General features: G+C 37.0%; 1 protein-coding gene across 1 annotated transcript in view; it reads left to right on the top strand.

Annotated features, from left to right (window-relative positions):
• LOC127647885 (UBA-like domain-containing protein 2) overlaps positions 1 to 15,395 on the top strand; it is a 29,165-nt gene extending 13,770 nt beyond the window's left edge. Inside the window, exons 2-3 of the mRNA XM_052132403.1 lie at positions 3,744 to 3,800; positions 11,160 to 15,395. Coding sequence (XP_051988363.1) covers positions 3,744 to 3,800; positions 11,160 to 11,516 — 414 coding nt within the window. The 3' untranslated portion in view covers positions 11,517 to 15,395. The remainder of the gene's footprint in view (positions 1 to 3,743; positions 3,801 to 11,159) is intronic.
• The last annotated feature ends 1,205 nt before the right edge of the window (positions 15,396 to 16,600 follow it).

The following is a 16,600-nucleotide window of genomic DNA, read 5'->3' as shown; positions in this document are numbered from 1 at the left end:
CAGACCAGTATTCACATTACAGTGCTTTGTGGAACAAATTGAGTTTGTTTCGCTCTAGTGGCTTCCATCTAGATTCTCCATTTGTTTTCTAATGTCACTTTCTGCACAGAACTGACCTGGTTTATTGTGAGCATTCTGTGTGTAGGAGAGAAAGCTCCCTGTGGGCATGTTCTGTACTCATTTATTCCCACTGGAACAGCTCAGAAATCGACAGGCAACACTTGCACATATCAGAGACTGGATGTGTTTTAACCTAGTGAGCTACCTGCCTAGACAGCATTTTGGGAATCATAGGGTCATTTGAATGTTTGATTTCTAGTGTTTTCTTCACAAAGCCAGAATTTTGATCAGCATAAAATCTGGTCAAAATCCAGCAACTAATTCTTCCTAGAGATGGGCGATTTAGCGTACATTGGATACTTGCAACCCAGTCTCACAATAAGACATAACAATAGTATGAGATGGCAAAATCATACGAGTTGACTCGAACAAAAACATATGAATTTTACTCCTATAGAAAAAAAATAAATGAACTCACGATTGATGTAATAATGATTTTTCCTAAGTTAAACCCCCATCCATAAAGTCTAACCCTTACCTAAACCTAATCATGATTTTAGATGGAAAATGTATTTTGTGTACCACGGAAGCAAGAAAACATCACCGTTTTCGAAGCGTATTACCAGTTGTCATGCATCAGTCATTTTGAATAAATACACTAAATTAAATGAGTAACCAAATTTGTTCACTTATGTTTCCTTTCTTAAAATTATATGTTGGAAAGGAAGTTAGTACAAATGTAATGCCAGAATTGCATCAATTTCAAATTCTGTTTAATGATTGCTCGGTCTAATAGTCGTACCTAGTAGAGTTGTCATGAGCTAAGTTGAAATATATCTTACAAATTCACCATCCTTTACAAATTATTACGAGTTGTCATGAGCCAAGTCTTATGATAGCATGTGATTTTGCCATCTCATACCAATTATTATGTTGTTGATTGGTTGGTCTAAAAGTCGTACCTAGTAGAGTTGTCCTGAGTCGTCATATGACAGCTTACGATTTTGCAATAATGTACAAATTATTAGAAGTTTTCGTGAGTGATGTTGTACGATATCTGACGATTTCACGCTCCTTTACGAATTATTATGAGTTGTCATGAGCCAAGTCGTATGTTGGCATGCGATTTTGCCATCATGTACAAGTTCTTATCTGCCAAGTAAGACAATACCTATATGAGACTGTGTTGGATATTTGTGGTGGTTTTTGCTGGCAAGATAAAATCATGAAAATCTAAATGATTTTTAATTTAATCAAATTGCTCTTCTTTTTTGTTTTGGCCAGTAAGTTTCCTAAAGACTGTGTCATTAGATTCGTATTTGCGATCCTGTCTCGTGACTCGTGAGAATGAGATGAAGGCAGACGGTTTCATAGCATCTTTCATTTAATCTTCTAAATATGCTTAGAGTTGGCAACAGCCTAGAAACTTAAACAATAAAATCCTCTGCAGGCTGAACTCTGTGAAATTGGGCAAAGCCAGCCATTCTGATTGGATTTTGTAGGTTTTTATTTATGGCTATTTTTGCAGACAATATTCATCAGATGTTAAATGATCTGAGGTTGTGTTGTTTGAGACTGAGTCTATTCAAATGTGCTTTCCGATGCCAAAAAATGCTGTCTAGGCACGCATCTCCCTTGCTTTCGAAACACCATTCCTGTGTATGTGACTGGTGTATTTTATTAAGCCATTCACCTCAAAGTAGACTCATTGTTTGTGAGGATGCCAGGTTTGTTCATTCAGGAATCCTCCTTTAGCAGTTCACAATAGCACTTAGTGCCAGTGTTAAAACAATACAGATGGACTGACTGTTTTTTGTATGCAGTGGTACAAGGGAGCGTTGTTTAGAATCATAACCGTGTGTGAGCAATAGTTGAACACTTGAATGAGAACAATCTATGTACACATGACAGTGTTTTGGGGGAGGGAAAATTTGATGACAAAGAACTCTGTGGTTCCATAGCAGCGGAAACAGTGGTGGACAGAGTTCATCTTGATATGTGTGTCACGCCGCAGACATTCCTGCACTAGCCGTGGCTGTTGTTAAATAACTAGAGAGAGCAGGGGAAAGAGAGATAAAGATACAGAAGAGGGGGAAGGGGCCAGGCGGGGGAAGAGAGAGGAAGGGAAGTGTTTTCCAGAAGAGGGGTTGAGTGAGAGAAATCCAGAAGTTTGAGTGTTTGGCAGTATTTTACAACCATGTATGTTGAGTTTAGAGACACTCCTCTGTGTCTCAGCACATGAATCATCATCAAATCATATTCCAAAACACTGACAAACTGCTTGTAGATTTCTTTCAAAATAATAATCAGCTCTTATACTCTAGAACTGGAGTATTTATTTAAAATTATAATCATAAAAAAACAACTTGCCAGTCTAAATTGATTCATCAACAGAAGCAGATCGAATTTTTTATGGTGATGTTAATGTGTACTAATACACCAGCTGGTTTGCCTAGGTGTTAGTTTGCGTTTTTCCAGTCTCGTATATTCCGGGATTTCTGAGCATGTGTAGAGTTTCAATTCTCAGAAGCCTGCACAGATTGCATGATTTGATGGTTTGGAAACCCACTTTTGAATGGAATGTGTAGACCGACTGACCAGCAGACCGTCACAGGCAGAAAGGAGAAAGAGAGAGAAACCACAAACTGCTTTTTTTTTTTCCTTTTTTATATGGGAACATATTTAAGTGATGACATAAAACTGTACTTGAAATAACATGTATTATACTTTTGTGTCTTATTGAAGTTTGAAGAGGTGGTCACCATAAACATGACATCACAGAGGACAACATTTTTTCACAATTTATCTCTTTTGTGTTAAGAATAAGAAAGAAAGTCAAATGGGGTTAAAACAACACAGGGGTGAATAACCAATAACCAATGACTGAATTTTCATTTTGGGGTGAACTATCCCTTTAAAGTACTAGAATCGCAGGCATTTTATTCGATTTAAGCCTGAAATCATGAAAATTATATTACGTGGTTCATTACATGTAGGCTATCTGGGCAGTTCTGAGGTGAAATTTCCACTATGTGGTGCTAAAAGAGAGTTAAATGTTCTCCCAAACAGATGAGGTTTTTAAGATTGATGCCGTATTTAGTTTTAAGTCTACGAAATCGACCTGCCTACTCTAAACCTGAAACCTAAACCTTACCGATAGTGTGAGAAAAAGCAAATGTGAGATGAAAAACGCAATTGCTGAAGTGATCGCGTCTTTTTGTCGTGCTCTTTGGGACTTGTTCCCCGGTCCTTTGCATTACAAGTGCGACGCTCAATCAGTTGTGCTACTGCACAATTGAATCGCACTTAAACAAACTTGTAAATGTAGTTTGTTACATAATGCAAACGTTAAAATATATTGCCTTACAAGTCATGCGCTATTGTAAAAGTCTTTATATAGCATTGTGTGAGCAACAGGGTTATAATCTGCCATTTTACTCATGATTTGTGTGAACGTGAATAAAAGTCATTATGTTCATTTCACTAGGAAAATGTGGGGTTATGTACAACAAATAATTTTGCAAAAAATATAGGTATAGTAAGGGGATTCTATGAGATGGGATTTACGTTTGCAAACTGGAGTTCCTCTGCTCAGTCATGTTTTCGCCATCTCATTCCAATCTCTCTCTCTCTCTCTCTCTCTCTCTCTCTCTCTCTCTCTCTCTCTCTCTCTCTTTCCACAGACGGCCCTGAGCTCCTTTTTCCAAGAGGCAAATATCCCCAGTCATCACCACCAGATGGTAAGTGCATTTACTACTCTGAAATGAGTAAAACTGTTCATGTTCAACATCCTGTCATTGTCATCAGACTGTCAATTCTCAACATGCTGTCTGAGAGAATGAAGGGCTGGATATCCTGAAGCCAACAGATATTATTAAAGAGCTCATATCCAGCTATAATTTCAGTTTACTTGACCGTTTTCCAGCCTCCGATTGAACCGTAGAATTTAACAAGCGGTTTTTGCAACTGTACTTTAAAGACTTCTATATGGAAATGACCTCTTATACACAGATATAGACCTTATTTGCACTAGCACCATCTTTGATATTTAGCGTGAAAGAAAACAAGGCTGTGAGGGATAGACTTAACGTCTCTTCAATGGCACGCACAGTACAAAGCTGTATAAAGCTCCTAGATCACATCGGATTTTCCACAACTCATGTTGTTTGGACTTTTTTGTATACTGAATGATCTTGGAAAGATATTTTTTGTAAGTTTTTTCCACGGAACAATTCAAAAACACTTTAAACTGCAGTACAGCCCATTGAAGAGTCTGTACATCTAGTCCACACAGCCTCGTTATCATTCCCATTAAAAATCAAAGATGGTGCTAGCATGAATAAGGTCTTCCATGTACTGGCATCATTTATAATGCTGTTCATCGGTGTGAATTTAGTAGCTGAAAACCAAATAGGCATTGATGTGTGAATGTGGGCGGTCATATGCTAATACACTGCTGGTCAAAATAAGTTTTCTGAAAGACTCATTTTGAAAGAATCCAAAATGGTCGACGAAGCAAGAGAAATGTTGATTAAAAAGCTATATAAAATATATTTCTAATTCACTTAACACCATACGATGGATAAGAAAAGTTCAGACTAATTAAAAATGTAATTTTTATCTAATATTTGTGTGTTCTGTGTATTTTTACAGACTATTACTTTGTTAGCTTAGCAATATGCTAATGGGAAATTCTGTTAAAATCAGTTGTGAGTTGAGTCTGATGTTTCTTTCATCGTAAAGTGACTTAAATATCGATCTGCTCCACACACAAATCTATGGTATGGTTTCAGAAGACTTTGAAAAGTGTGCACAGGTGGTATGGACTACTTTTATGGTGTGATCTTTGTCCTTTTTGGAGGTTGACTGACCGGTCACTGGAGTTGGTGTTGGATGGAAAACAGCAGTGCAAAGATGGTTGGTCAGTTGCCCTGTGTATGTCGCCTAATAAATCAATGTACTGAAGCCGTGATGCACAAAGACTCGCTGCAATTAGTGCAAATCTACTATCAGGCGCTGAGCACTCGATCTATAATGTCGTCATGGGCTTTATCGAGTGATTTTGCGGACAGACGCAGCTGTTTTCAACCTCATCAGACAGCTGAAACATGAGTCCTGCTCAGGAACGTTTCCTCATAGAAAAAGCAGACGTGCAGATGGCTGTTCTTCATTCTGTGAGTTATGCAATCTGCTTTTTTTTTTATCCTTACAAAAGCAGGTCCTTGTGGACATAAAATGCGATTTGAAGGCCAGCGTCGATCTCTCAACCTTCAAACCATAGCTGTTTTTATTCTTTCCCTTCTTTTCCTCTGGGGTTTATGTGAATCTTCACGGTTTGGGGAGGGAGTGTGTTTGAGACTGGCAGAGGCAGGAAGTGTGTGTTTGTTGTGTTTATTTCAAGTGCAGCCATTATGTCATGCAGCTGGAGACCATATATGGGCAAAAAGGCAGAACTAAATCAAGAGCAGGCTCTGATTGGACAAGAACCTAATGCTGTGGATGTCTAACACTATACACTATAGCACATGCAGTCAACACAAAGAGGACATTTATAAACACACATGGGGCCCATTTCCTGAAGCCAACAAATGTTATTTAGATGCTTATGAGTCACTTCCTTCTTCCATAAAAATAAATAAATATTAGAGTCATATTTTTATCTGGAGTACACTGAATTTGTTCTCATCTTCATCTTTTTTATTTCTCGTAGCCTGCTTCACTGGGTATGAGGCATTTGATAAATGCACTGTAGATACCAGCGATAAGAAGAGCACATGCTACAGTATGATGGGAATGTCACAATAGCTAAATTTCTGTTGACAATAACAGTGAAAACTAAACTTATAAAAAAATTAAGATCAATTAGACACACATATATATATATTATTATTTTTTTATATATATATATTTTTTTTAAATGAGTAACAAATTCAATTAAAACAATGGCATGTTATTTTTGAATATTTCACAATTGAGTAATTGCATCAGATTATAAGGGTACAGTTTCCTTTCTTGTAAATAGTTAAATTATTAAGTAAACAGCTGTTATAAAGAACAAAGAAACAAAATACATAATAGCGCAAAGCATAGAACAAAGATGTTTGCTACTGATATTGGTTTTTATTGTTTTCTATCAGTTCTTGGCAAACTGCAATTAACGTATATTAATAATATAAAGAAATTTGAAAAATAATAGTATTTTGAATATGTAAGAGGAAAGGTACAGCCAGCCGGTTGTTATCGCAAAATAAACACTGAAACGATTTGTATCACTCTTAATGGGTTTATTTTGCGATTACAACTGAATGACTTTATATTATACTGTTTATTACATGGCTACTAACCAAATAAATAAATGCATGGACATAAAATATTGAATTGTGTTGAAATTATGTAGTTATGTGAGAAGAAATAAATAACTGAGCAGCTGAAATCCACCTCCGGTTTGCATCGAGTTTCTGTGTTTTTTTAATTGATTTTTTATGACCATCTCATTTCCGGCTTATTACAAGATTACTTGCCAATAAATAAATGCACATGTAACATTGATTTTATATTACATTATAATTTTATTAGCTTACCTTTGGAGATCATACAGTGATCCAAGAAGCAGGTAAGATGACTCGCAAAATTTGCAATACCCGGATGAGCATTCTGATAAGTGAATGTGCGGTTGATACTAAGGAATAACTGACCACTAGATGGTGCAATTTACCATGTAGAATTGAGTATTACATTCAAGGGTTAAATGTAATATACATCTATTCACATACATATATATATATATATATATATATATATATATATATATATATATATATATATATGGCACAGATGTGATACTTTCACACTAAAAAAAAATTTTTTATGTGGTACTGATGTACTGGTACTATTAAAATCCCTATTGTATTATAATTGAGTCTTGTTTCAGTTTGAGGAAGTGGTTGAATGCCTCTGAACGAATTGTGATGAGGGTGTTTTTGTTTTGGTTAAGGCAGTACAGTATATCTAGGGCCTGAAGCCATGAGTTAGGACCTGCCTGCCTTCAGAGAAACATGCTGAACTGTCCTAATTCCTCCTCTTAGCAGTCCTCCTCTTGAGGCAGCTGAAAGTCCCTCCTGTCTCAAACAGGCTTTCTGAGATCTGTTTGTAGTTCACGTTTAAGCTGGGCTCGGCACATTCTGTTATGACTGTCCTTGAAGATGGAGTCTCAGAGCCTAGCACTCCAGCCTTACCAGCATGTGCAGTTCAGAGCTGCTCACTGACATCCAGACAGTCTTTATTTGCGCTAACAGACTCTATCAGTCCATCTTGAGCCCTGTTGACAGCATTGTGGCTTTATGTTCATTACCTCAGAAAATAATTTCGACTCATCACTGTAGTGGTTTTTTTATGCACTTACAATGGAAGTAGATTGGGCCAGGCAATAAAGTTTAAAAAGTATAGCCACAAAACTGAACACTATATGCGTTAGCTTGAGATTAGTGTTGTAGAATGTTTTATTGGCCTTGTCTGTATAAACTTACATCTAACCATTCAAATTCTATATCATTACCACTTGTCGCTGATAATCGTGGTAACTTTCACGTGCAACAAAATGGACCATTTACATGGCGCAAGCGCTACTCAGACAATTACATCGGTAAGGCATTACCAGAAGGTAATCCACCTTGAAAAAAGTAGTCCCACCTCAGAAAGGACAATTTAGGTCATGTTACAGCTCAAATAATAAAAGAGTTTAAACTAATTATTTATTTATGTGCTCAAATAAAATATGATGTTCAATTAACTGCACATAAACCTTCTGGAATATTTTTAAGTTGCTTGTTATTGGAAAAGGCACTACATTATTTGAAAAAAGCTAAGCTACTCTCACGCTTCTCCAAAAAAAAAACTAAAACTTCAGAATGCCTAGCTCCAAAGACTTCCATTGTAAGTGCATTACAATGGAATTTAAATGCAATTTTAGCACCATTTTAGAAGAAAAAAAAAATTACAAGTTTACATTATTTTAAGTAGCTTGTTATTGGATCCTATCCTATTCGAAAAAAGCTAGGCTACTGTTACACTACTCAAAATGCCCCATAGACCTCCTATTGTAAGTACATTACTGTAAATGTGATTTTAGCTTCTAATAATAATTTTAAAATTCCAAATATCGGCCAATGATATACTCTAAATGCCATTCTAATGTGGAAGAAAGCTGTAAACGTACCAAAATGTATGAACTCATTAGGCCACAACCATTCTAATCCATTTCTGTTTGAAAACTAAATTGTCAGGTTCCTACCATTTCTGAAAGTATGTAGTTATAGAGAGCATTTTTCGTTTTTTTGGTGGAGGAAAAAGAAGCTCTAGTGAAATCAATGCATTTTCAGTCTAAAACGTATTAGTGTGGACGTGATCTTAAAATCTGTTAAAAGTGCATAGTTTTACTGAAGAATATACAGTTAAAGGAATAGTTCACCCAAAAATAACAATTCCCTCATCATTTACCCACCCTCTTGTCATCCCAGATGTGTATTACTTTCTTCTGCAGAACACAAATTAAGATTTTTAGTAGAATACCTAAGAGCTATAGGTACACAAGTGAATGGTTACCAGAACTCTGAATGTCCAGAAATCACATAAATGCAGCATAAAAGTAATCCATAAGACTCCAGTGGTTTAACCCATATTTTCAGAAGTGATATGATAGGTGTGGGTGAGAAACAGATCAATATTTAAGTCCTTTTATGTAAATTCTCCTCCCTGACCATTAGGGGGCGATATGCATGAAAAAATGTGAATCCCCAAAAACACAAGAAGAATGTAAAAGTTATTTGTTTTCACCCACACCTATCATATTTCTTCTGAAGACATGGATTAAACCACTGGAGATGTATGGATTACTTTTATGCTGCCTTTGTTACTTCAACATTTTGGCACCCATTTACTTGCATTGTATGGACCAAAAGAGCTGATATATTCTTTTGTGTTCAGCAGAAGAAAGAAAGTCATATACATCTGGGATGTTATTAGGGTGAGTAAATGATGAGAGAATTTTCATTTTTGGGTGAACTACCCTTTTAACAAAATTGTGTTGGTGTTAACACTAAGGAGACCTACAGAAACAGCCACATTTGGCTGCTTTATCTCAATTCATGGTGAAGTTCTGACCTTTTCCGTGTTTATATTCACACTGAGGCTGCTGTAATAATGGCCTATTTTACAGATGGATTGGTTGATATGTGTTTGTCCCGTTAACTGGCATCAAGGCAGCTATAAATAAAGCTCTGTAAACTCTTGCGATGGCAGACTCTTCCTACTTTTATAACAGTCACCTGATCTCTCTCTCTCTCTCTGTCTGTGTGTGTGTGTGTGTGTGTGTGTGTGTGTGTGTGTGTGTGTGTGTGTGTGTGTGTGTGTGTGTGTGTGTGTGTGTGTTGTGGTTATTAAAGGAAAAGTTATCAGGACCTAGAATTGCTGTCAATTATGTGGCCTAGTTTCTTCCATAACACACATACTGCTGAGAGGGGGATAGGACCGCCAGAACAAAGTTTATAGGAATCATGGGACCGATGCTCAGCATTACAATGCTGTTCACAAATGCTCATGTCCTCGGACTGCTGTGGGCACAGCATAAAATTCCTGACCTGTTTACTGACTGTGGCCTTTTGTTTAAGAGGTCCAAGTCTTTTTCATTAAGTCTTATTTGGATTTGATTTATATGCATCTGTTTGAGATGATGACGAACCTCACGTCAGACATATGGTTTATGGCAGGGAAGATGTCCTACATGAACACCTCGGAATCTATTTAAAGAGGATGTGTAATGAAAACAGGACTTTTCTTGCTTTTTTAAATGAATGCCGCTGCAGTTACAACAAAATCGAAGAACGAACGGGTGAGATGTCAAAATCTGTCCCAAAAGAAAGTTAAGACGACGACTTTTACCAATCTTGTGTGAATTCTACTCCTAGAATGAGGCATGAAGTCATCGATAACACATTTTAATGACATATTATAAAAGGATTTTCATGTAGTTTTGAGCGTCATCATATTTAAATGCTCCTCTAAATGCCTCCCTTAGCGGCGTGGCCGGTTACTAAATGTTAGCAAACAGTATGACGTTGCTCAGCTGTTTCGAACTTCTTTTTGGCTCCGAGCGAAGAACAAAAAAGCACTTCACCTTGATTGTGCCGGGACCTTAAAGAGTTGAAGTACTTGTAGACAAACTCTAATGTTCCCTCCCCAGTACACCCAAACCATTTACTAAGACTAGGTTTGCAGAATTTCCTTTTTTTCACAATCATAAGCATTTTCATATATGACCACCTGTATTTAAATATAAACTCCAGTATTCAGGTGAATCTCACAAAACCTGTCAAGATCAAGGCTCATATTTCACCCCCATAGTAAAAAGAGAAATTATATTTTCTTTAAAGAAAATGAAGTACATTTCAGGATCATTTGTTGTTTTGTGACATTATTTTCATGACATTAAATACATTTTTATGCCAGTATTCATTGGTTAGCCTCTCATTACAGAGGAAGTTTACATATATTCTTCAACGTACAGTTGCACAAAAAGCCTTTTGAATTATCAGGGTTTATCGGAGAGTGGCTTGAAAATAATGATAAATAATGAAAAACAAAATTGTGACTGTTTTAGTGCAAGAAACCTTGATACTTTAAAGGTCCACACAGTAATTTGTTTTAATTTTTTTTGCTAATTGTTTAACTTTTTAAAAAGAAAGAAAATAGCATTTCTGACAATTGAACTTTAAATTCAGTCATGAATCTCTACATGGCACAAGCTGAGAGGTCCTTTGAACATGTAAACTTTTGGCCAATTGTCTCGCATACTTTATGGTCAAATCTGATTTGTCCTTTGACATGTAACCTGTTAGCCAATCAACTTGCGTACTAGATGTCTAACATTTCAATTGCATTAGATGTTTGCAGGTAAGCCGGTTTCACTGTAGCATGCTACGAGCGATTTCTCTCTGAACCCTCCTCCTCCCCAGCACCACTGGTCTAGATCTGCTTCAGGGGGATTTTATGTATGCAGCAGCATGTCTTGCATGATGTTGATGTTTGTGTCTGTTTGTGTTTAGATGTGTACTCCACGCAACACTCCGGCCACGCCACCCAACTTCCCAGACGCCATCACCATGTTCTCGAAGCTGCGGGCGTCTGAATGCACAGGCGGCAGTGGCGGCGGATCCTCTGCCCAGGTGTCCATGACGTGTTCTCCGCCCCCTCACTCTCCCGCTCAGGGATTTGGTTCTTTCTGGGCAGCGTCGCCCCCCAGCCACCAGCCCGTCTGGCTACCCCCGTCCTCGCCCACGGGCCACCACACACTCCATCACCACCACCATCACATGCACCAGCTGCCCACATGGCCGCCTGTCTCCCAGCCCAGCAACGGGCAGCAAACACCTGTCATTTCAGCTCTGCATGGCCAGAGATGAGACTCTGAGGTTAGGGGTGAACCAGGGAGGGCCGAAATTGTAAATTGGGGCATTGATACACAGTTTAATGGGGCAGAACGTGATCTTGGGAATTGAAAGACTGTGAATAGCCAAGGGGAAAGACATGGTACTCTTTCTTTCTGTGAACAATCACTCTCTTGTTTTGGAGATCCTGATTTGTTCTTTTTATCTATTCTCAATTTAATTTCTGTCCAAGCCTGGGAAGAACCACTATTAAAAAAAAGATATAAAGATGTGGCGCAGCTTCAGAGGTCCAATCTCTGAAGCCCAATCTCGTTTTCTGCTTACAGCAGAAGAAAAGACACGGAGCCAGCTTTGCACAGACAGGAAGATTTTGTGAGAGTTTGTACACGTGTAAGTGTGAGATTGGACTGGTCTTCTGTTTTTCTGTACTCTGACTGTATTCTCTATAGCGCTGTGTCAGCAAAAAAACACTCGCAATAAACGTCTGTCAAATGAGAAGACTGAATCTCATATCATGGTGGTCATGTTTTCCATCCCAGTATGCACCAGAAGGACTTTTCTGTAGAGATATTGTCAATTGAATTCTTAATGAGACTATTATATGATGATACATCAATGGGTGCATGGTCTCAGACATAGCTGAGATAAGTTGAATTGATCCTGAAACAATAACAAAACAAACAAAAATCAAGTTGAATTTGCTTTTGGATCTTTTGGTCAAGAAATAAGTGGAAAAGTTATACAAATTATTGAATGTGAAGAGTTTGCAATAATTCTGGGGAGAATCAAATGAGCCTAGCCATCACAACACTGTCTATTTCATTTTGATATTTAGTATGAATGCAAAGTTTGGTTGTATTTTCTTTTTTTTATAAATTCCCAACTGTCAAATCAGGAAAGCATTTTATGTCTAAACTTTGTCAACCTAGTGTCAAGATTGAACACTGCAAAAAGAAAATCTTTCTTAATCAGTATTTTTTCAGAAACAGTATGTTAGTCTTGTTTTCTAGTAATTATACTAACTGAACATCCTTAAAACAAGATCTTTAGAATAACACATTATTCATCTTTAGATAAGAATACATCTTTCAGAGAAAGTTTCTGACCCCATATCATGAAACCACATACATTTAGTTAGATGTATGCTTGGAAAAAGAAATAAAGAAACATTTCTTGTGGTTTAAGAAAAATAAACTTGGCAAAAACTTTGAGATATGTTCTCTGAAAAAAAGTTTGAATGCCTCATGCAATTTTGCGTCTTATGTAAATCTTGTTTTAAGTAAGTTGAGGTATTTTTCTTGAAAAATAAAGCAAAAATACTGATTAAGATTTTTGCAGTGATTTAAATGTTGTTGTTTTTTACCCTAGAAAACCTAGAGTGCAATCTTGTTTAAATTGTAAAGCTAATGAATGGTCTAATATTTGGAGGTCACAAGCTCTATTGATCCACACAACCGGCAAAGTAAAGCTCAGCTCCACCTACCTCTGCTCCAGTCGTGGCCTGATCGTACCTCTCAACGGCTGAATGAGCTCTCTGTGTGAGCTGCAGCGATGGAGGGCTCACATACCTCATGATCATTGTTGAATGAGGTGTCTGAAACTGATCAGACTTGGCTCAGACATCTCAGGTGGAAGAGAACTGATCTAGTACCATTTATTGGCATTTGTGTCCTACTGATGTAGTGGGAAGGCCGACCCCAGATCAGAACATTGATTGCCAGTGAGAATTTGATGACATGTTTCTTGTTTTATTTTTGCATGATGTCACCTTTCCTTTCATAAGTTCATTGAAGACAATCAATGTTGCGGTCATTCAGATTAGTTGTGATTCGGAATGGACTTTAGTCAGGGTGGACCAAGTTTGATTTGAAGCAAATGAAAATGAGGCTGTGAGGAATAAATGTACAGTCTGTTCAATATGTTGTACTTTTGTGTACCTTGGTGTCGGTTATTAAGACCGTATACCATTTTAAAATGTGTCCAAAAAATTCAGTGGACAAAACTCAAATTATAACAAAAAAAATGTATGACATGAATCCCATTAGCCCTCATTCGTGTAACATGAGTAAAAGTGTCAAATTTGCACAAATGCGTTTCATGAATAAGCTCTGTTGTTCATAACAACCATTGATACAAACATTCTTGCATAAATTGGCACATTGAACTTCTACACTTGCAAAATGAATTTGTGTACATTTCTTCGTAAATCTATCCTATCATTGTGGATTTTGCGAACGCTTTAATCAAATTTGTTCTCTTTTTGTTTCATGAGTGTGGCCTATTGTTCATAACAACCAATCATAAAGCCTTTCTTTAAAACAATTGGCAGATTGAATATAAAGATGGGCAGAATAAATTTTGGTGTAATTTTTACGTAAAACATTCTTGCGGTAATTGTTGCATTGGATTGAATCACTTGTAAACAATTTCGTTGTTTAATTATGTTTCAATTGAATGTGTCAATTTGCGAAAGAATGGTTTTACGAAGGATTTACGAAGATATTCATTCTACTAGTTTCAATTGAATGTGTCAATTTGCGAAAGAATGATAGCACTTGTTCGATTCGTTTCAGTTGAATGCATCAATGTACAAAAGATTGGTTTACGAAGGTTTTAAGCAGATTTCTTTTTTACTCGTGTTTCAGTTGAAAGTGTCAATTTATGTAAGAATGCTTTTAAGGAGGATTTACACCTAAATTTATTCTGCTCAACCATTCTTTTGTCAGATTTTATTAACTATTTGCACACAAAAAAATTCTTCTGCTCATGTTTCGTGAATGAGGCCCTTTGAACGGACTGTATGTCTACTTCAAAGCTTTGTTTTAATTCGTGCCAAATGAAATAAAACGTACTCTGACTAAGATCCATTGAAGAACGATTTTGAGCATTAGCCATTTTCATTTAACCATGGACAGCATCTGTTTTATGCCCTCAAAATGAATCGAAAGCATGTGAAATGTGAAAAGAATGCAGTTTTTGGAAAGTGTCAACAGAACGAGATCGCAGGCCTTAAGTTGCATCTGGTTTCTGTCGTTTATCTTGTAGAAAGAAACTTGTTGGACTACATAAGTGTTGTGGGCATCTGGGAAGTAGGTCATTTCCTTCTGGGATTAATTTGGTGTTGCGTTCTGCATCGGTGCAAGAGCTGAGAATCTGAACTGTCTATGTAATCTCACAAACGGCAATTGCTCAACATCTCCAACTGCCAGTTCCTTGAGGCAGGAACGGTGTCAATTTTATTCAGCTGTTGCTCTGTAAGGATAGCAGGGCTTGGGCTGAAGTCCCATGGCAACAGGGCTAATACTCTCAAATGTCATTCTCTCGAGCTCTAGAAGGCAGAAGATTGACTGTTTGAACAGTTGCAGTGTCATCCATCCCAGATCAACAGTCTCACTCTAGATGTAAGCCCATATGATGTCACGGACACCATTGGTGGAAGATTAGACTCTTGGGCTTCTTGTTTGTTGTTTGTTGGCTTTGATGAACAACATACACAGTGAATCATTAAGAGGGAGGAGTGCTGACTGATTCCTTCATCATCAATAATAAGACATTCTTAGCAAACAGACTTTTGTATTCATTTCCCTCCTGTATTTTCTGTTCTTTTCCCTTGTTGAGATTTGTATTTATATGTCTGACAAAAAAGCTATGATCTGAAACCATTTTGGAGGTCATTATGCTTTTATTAAGGTCATAATAAATGATTTAATGGCTAGTGTGGTTTTGTTATTGTCTTAAAAGTGCAATCCCTTACCTTAGCATACACTACCAACATAAAGTCGAGATAGAGTCTAGACTTTTGACTGGCAGTGTAACTCATAAGTGTGGATTACTTAAGCGGCAACAGCAACCCCCTTCCGATAAACAATGGTTTTTTAACTGTCTTGGTATGTTAATACATGCAAGCTGCTGGCTCAACAATTACACAATGATTACGTGTCATAAACCAGGACATCTTTACAAATTTAATGTGCAATCTCATAAGCCTAACACATCTTGTCCATTGCACTGTTACAGTTAAAGGAATAGTTCTCTAATAAAATGGTCATATTCGTTATTCACTGTTAAAGTGTAGTTTATGTTAGTGACTCCAGTACAACTATGAAACTGCATGTTAACTATAATGCATCACTGATGTTTGGAAGTCAACCCACATAAACACAGGATCATTGCTGTATGTGTGTAATCAAAGGAGTCTTTTATTTTAGACTTTTGCTACTTGAATGTCATGAACTGCTCAACTGTGTCATGTGAAGTACAAAAGCATAGTGAACAGTGATTTGGAAGTGAGGTCTGTGAACCGGTACAGAAAGTGTGTGGTCTGTATGACACATACAGTATGTATTGAGACAGTGTGTGTCTTTGACCACAGACTGCTTCAAAATCAAAACACTACATTAGAAACAGTGTGAAAAAGAAACAGAGCTTATAATTACACAATGATTACATGTCTGAAAAATAAATACATTTCTTCATATTAATAATCACAATAAAGCAAATGATAGCCAGTAGTTATTTTATCTAACGGTAGGCCCTTTACGGTTGTCAAGCAATGTAGCAACTTGTCGCATTAATATAAAATGTGAGGTTACAGGAGTGTATTTATCTCCATTTAACATTTTGAGGTGTTACTGTCTTATAATTAAGAAATTTCACATTATCAAGAGTGTTGTGAGGGATGTTCTGATCTTGGATGCTGGTCAGTCAATACAGTATTCCAGTAAAATTGTGTATAATGTGTCAAATACACTATAACAGCTATAAAACAACTGTTTATCTAGATACAATGTATATCACTGCGCATCACATATAGAGGCCAACAATTAAAGGGATAGTTCACCCAAAAATGGAAATTCTCTCATCATTTACTCACCCTCATGCCATCCCAGATGTGTATGACTTTCTTTATTCTACTGAACACAAATTATGATTTTTGTAAGAAGATTTCAGCTCTGTAGGTCCATACAATGCAAGTGAATGGTGACCAACATTTTTGAATCTCAAAAAAGCACATAAATGCAGCATAAAAGTAATCAATATGACTCCAGTGGTTTAATCCATGTCTTCAGAAGCGATATGATAGATGTGGGTGAGAAAAA

Source organism: Xyrauchen texanus, chromosome 8 (assembly GCF_025860055.1).
Source record: "Xyrauchen texanus isolate HMW12.3.18 chromosome 8, RBS_HiC_50CHRs, whole genome shotgun sequence".
In the NCBI taxonomy this organism is placed as follows: Eukaryota; Metazoa; Chordata; class Actinopteri; order Cypriniformes; family Catostomidae; genus Xyrauchen; species Xyrauchen texanus.
This window is presented reverse-complemented; position numbering and strand designations above follow the sequence as displayed.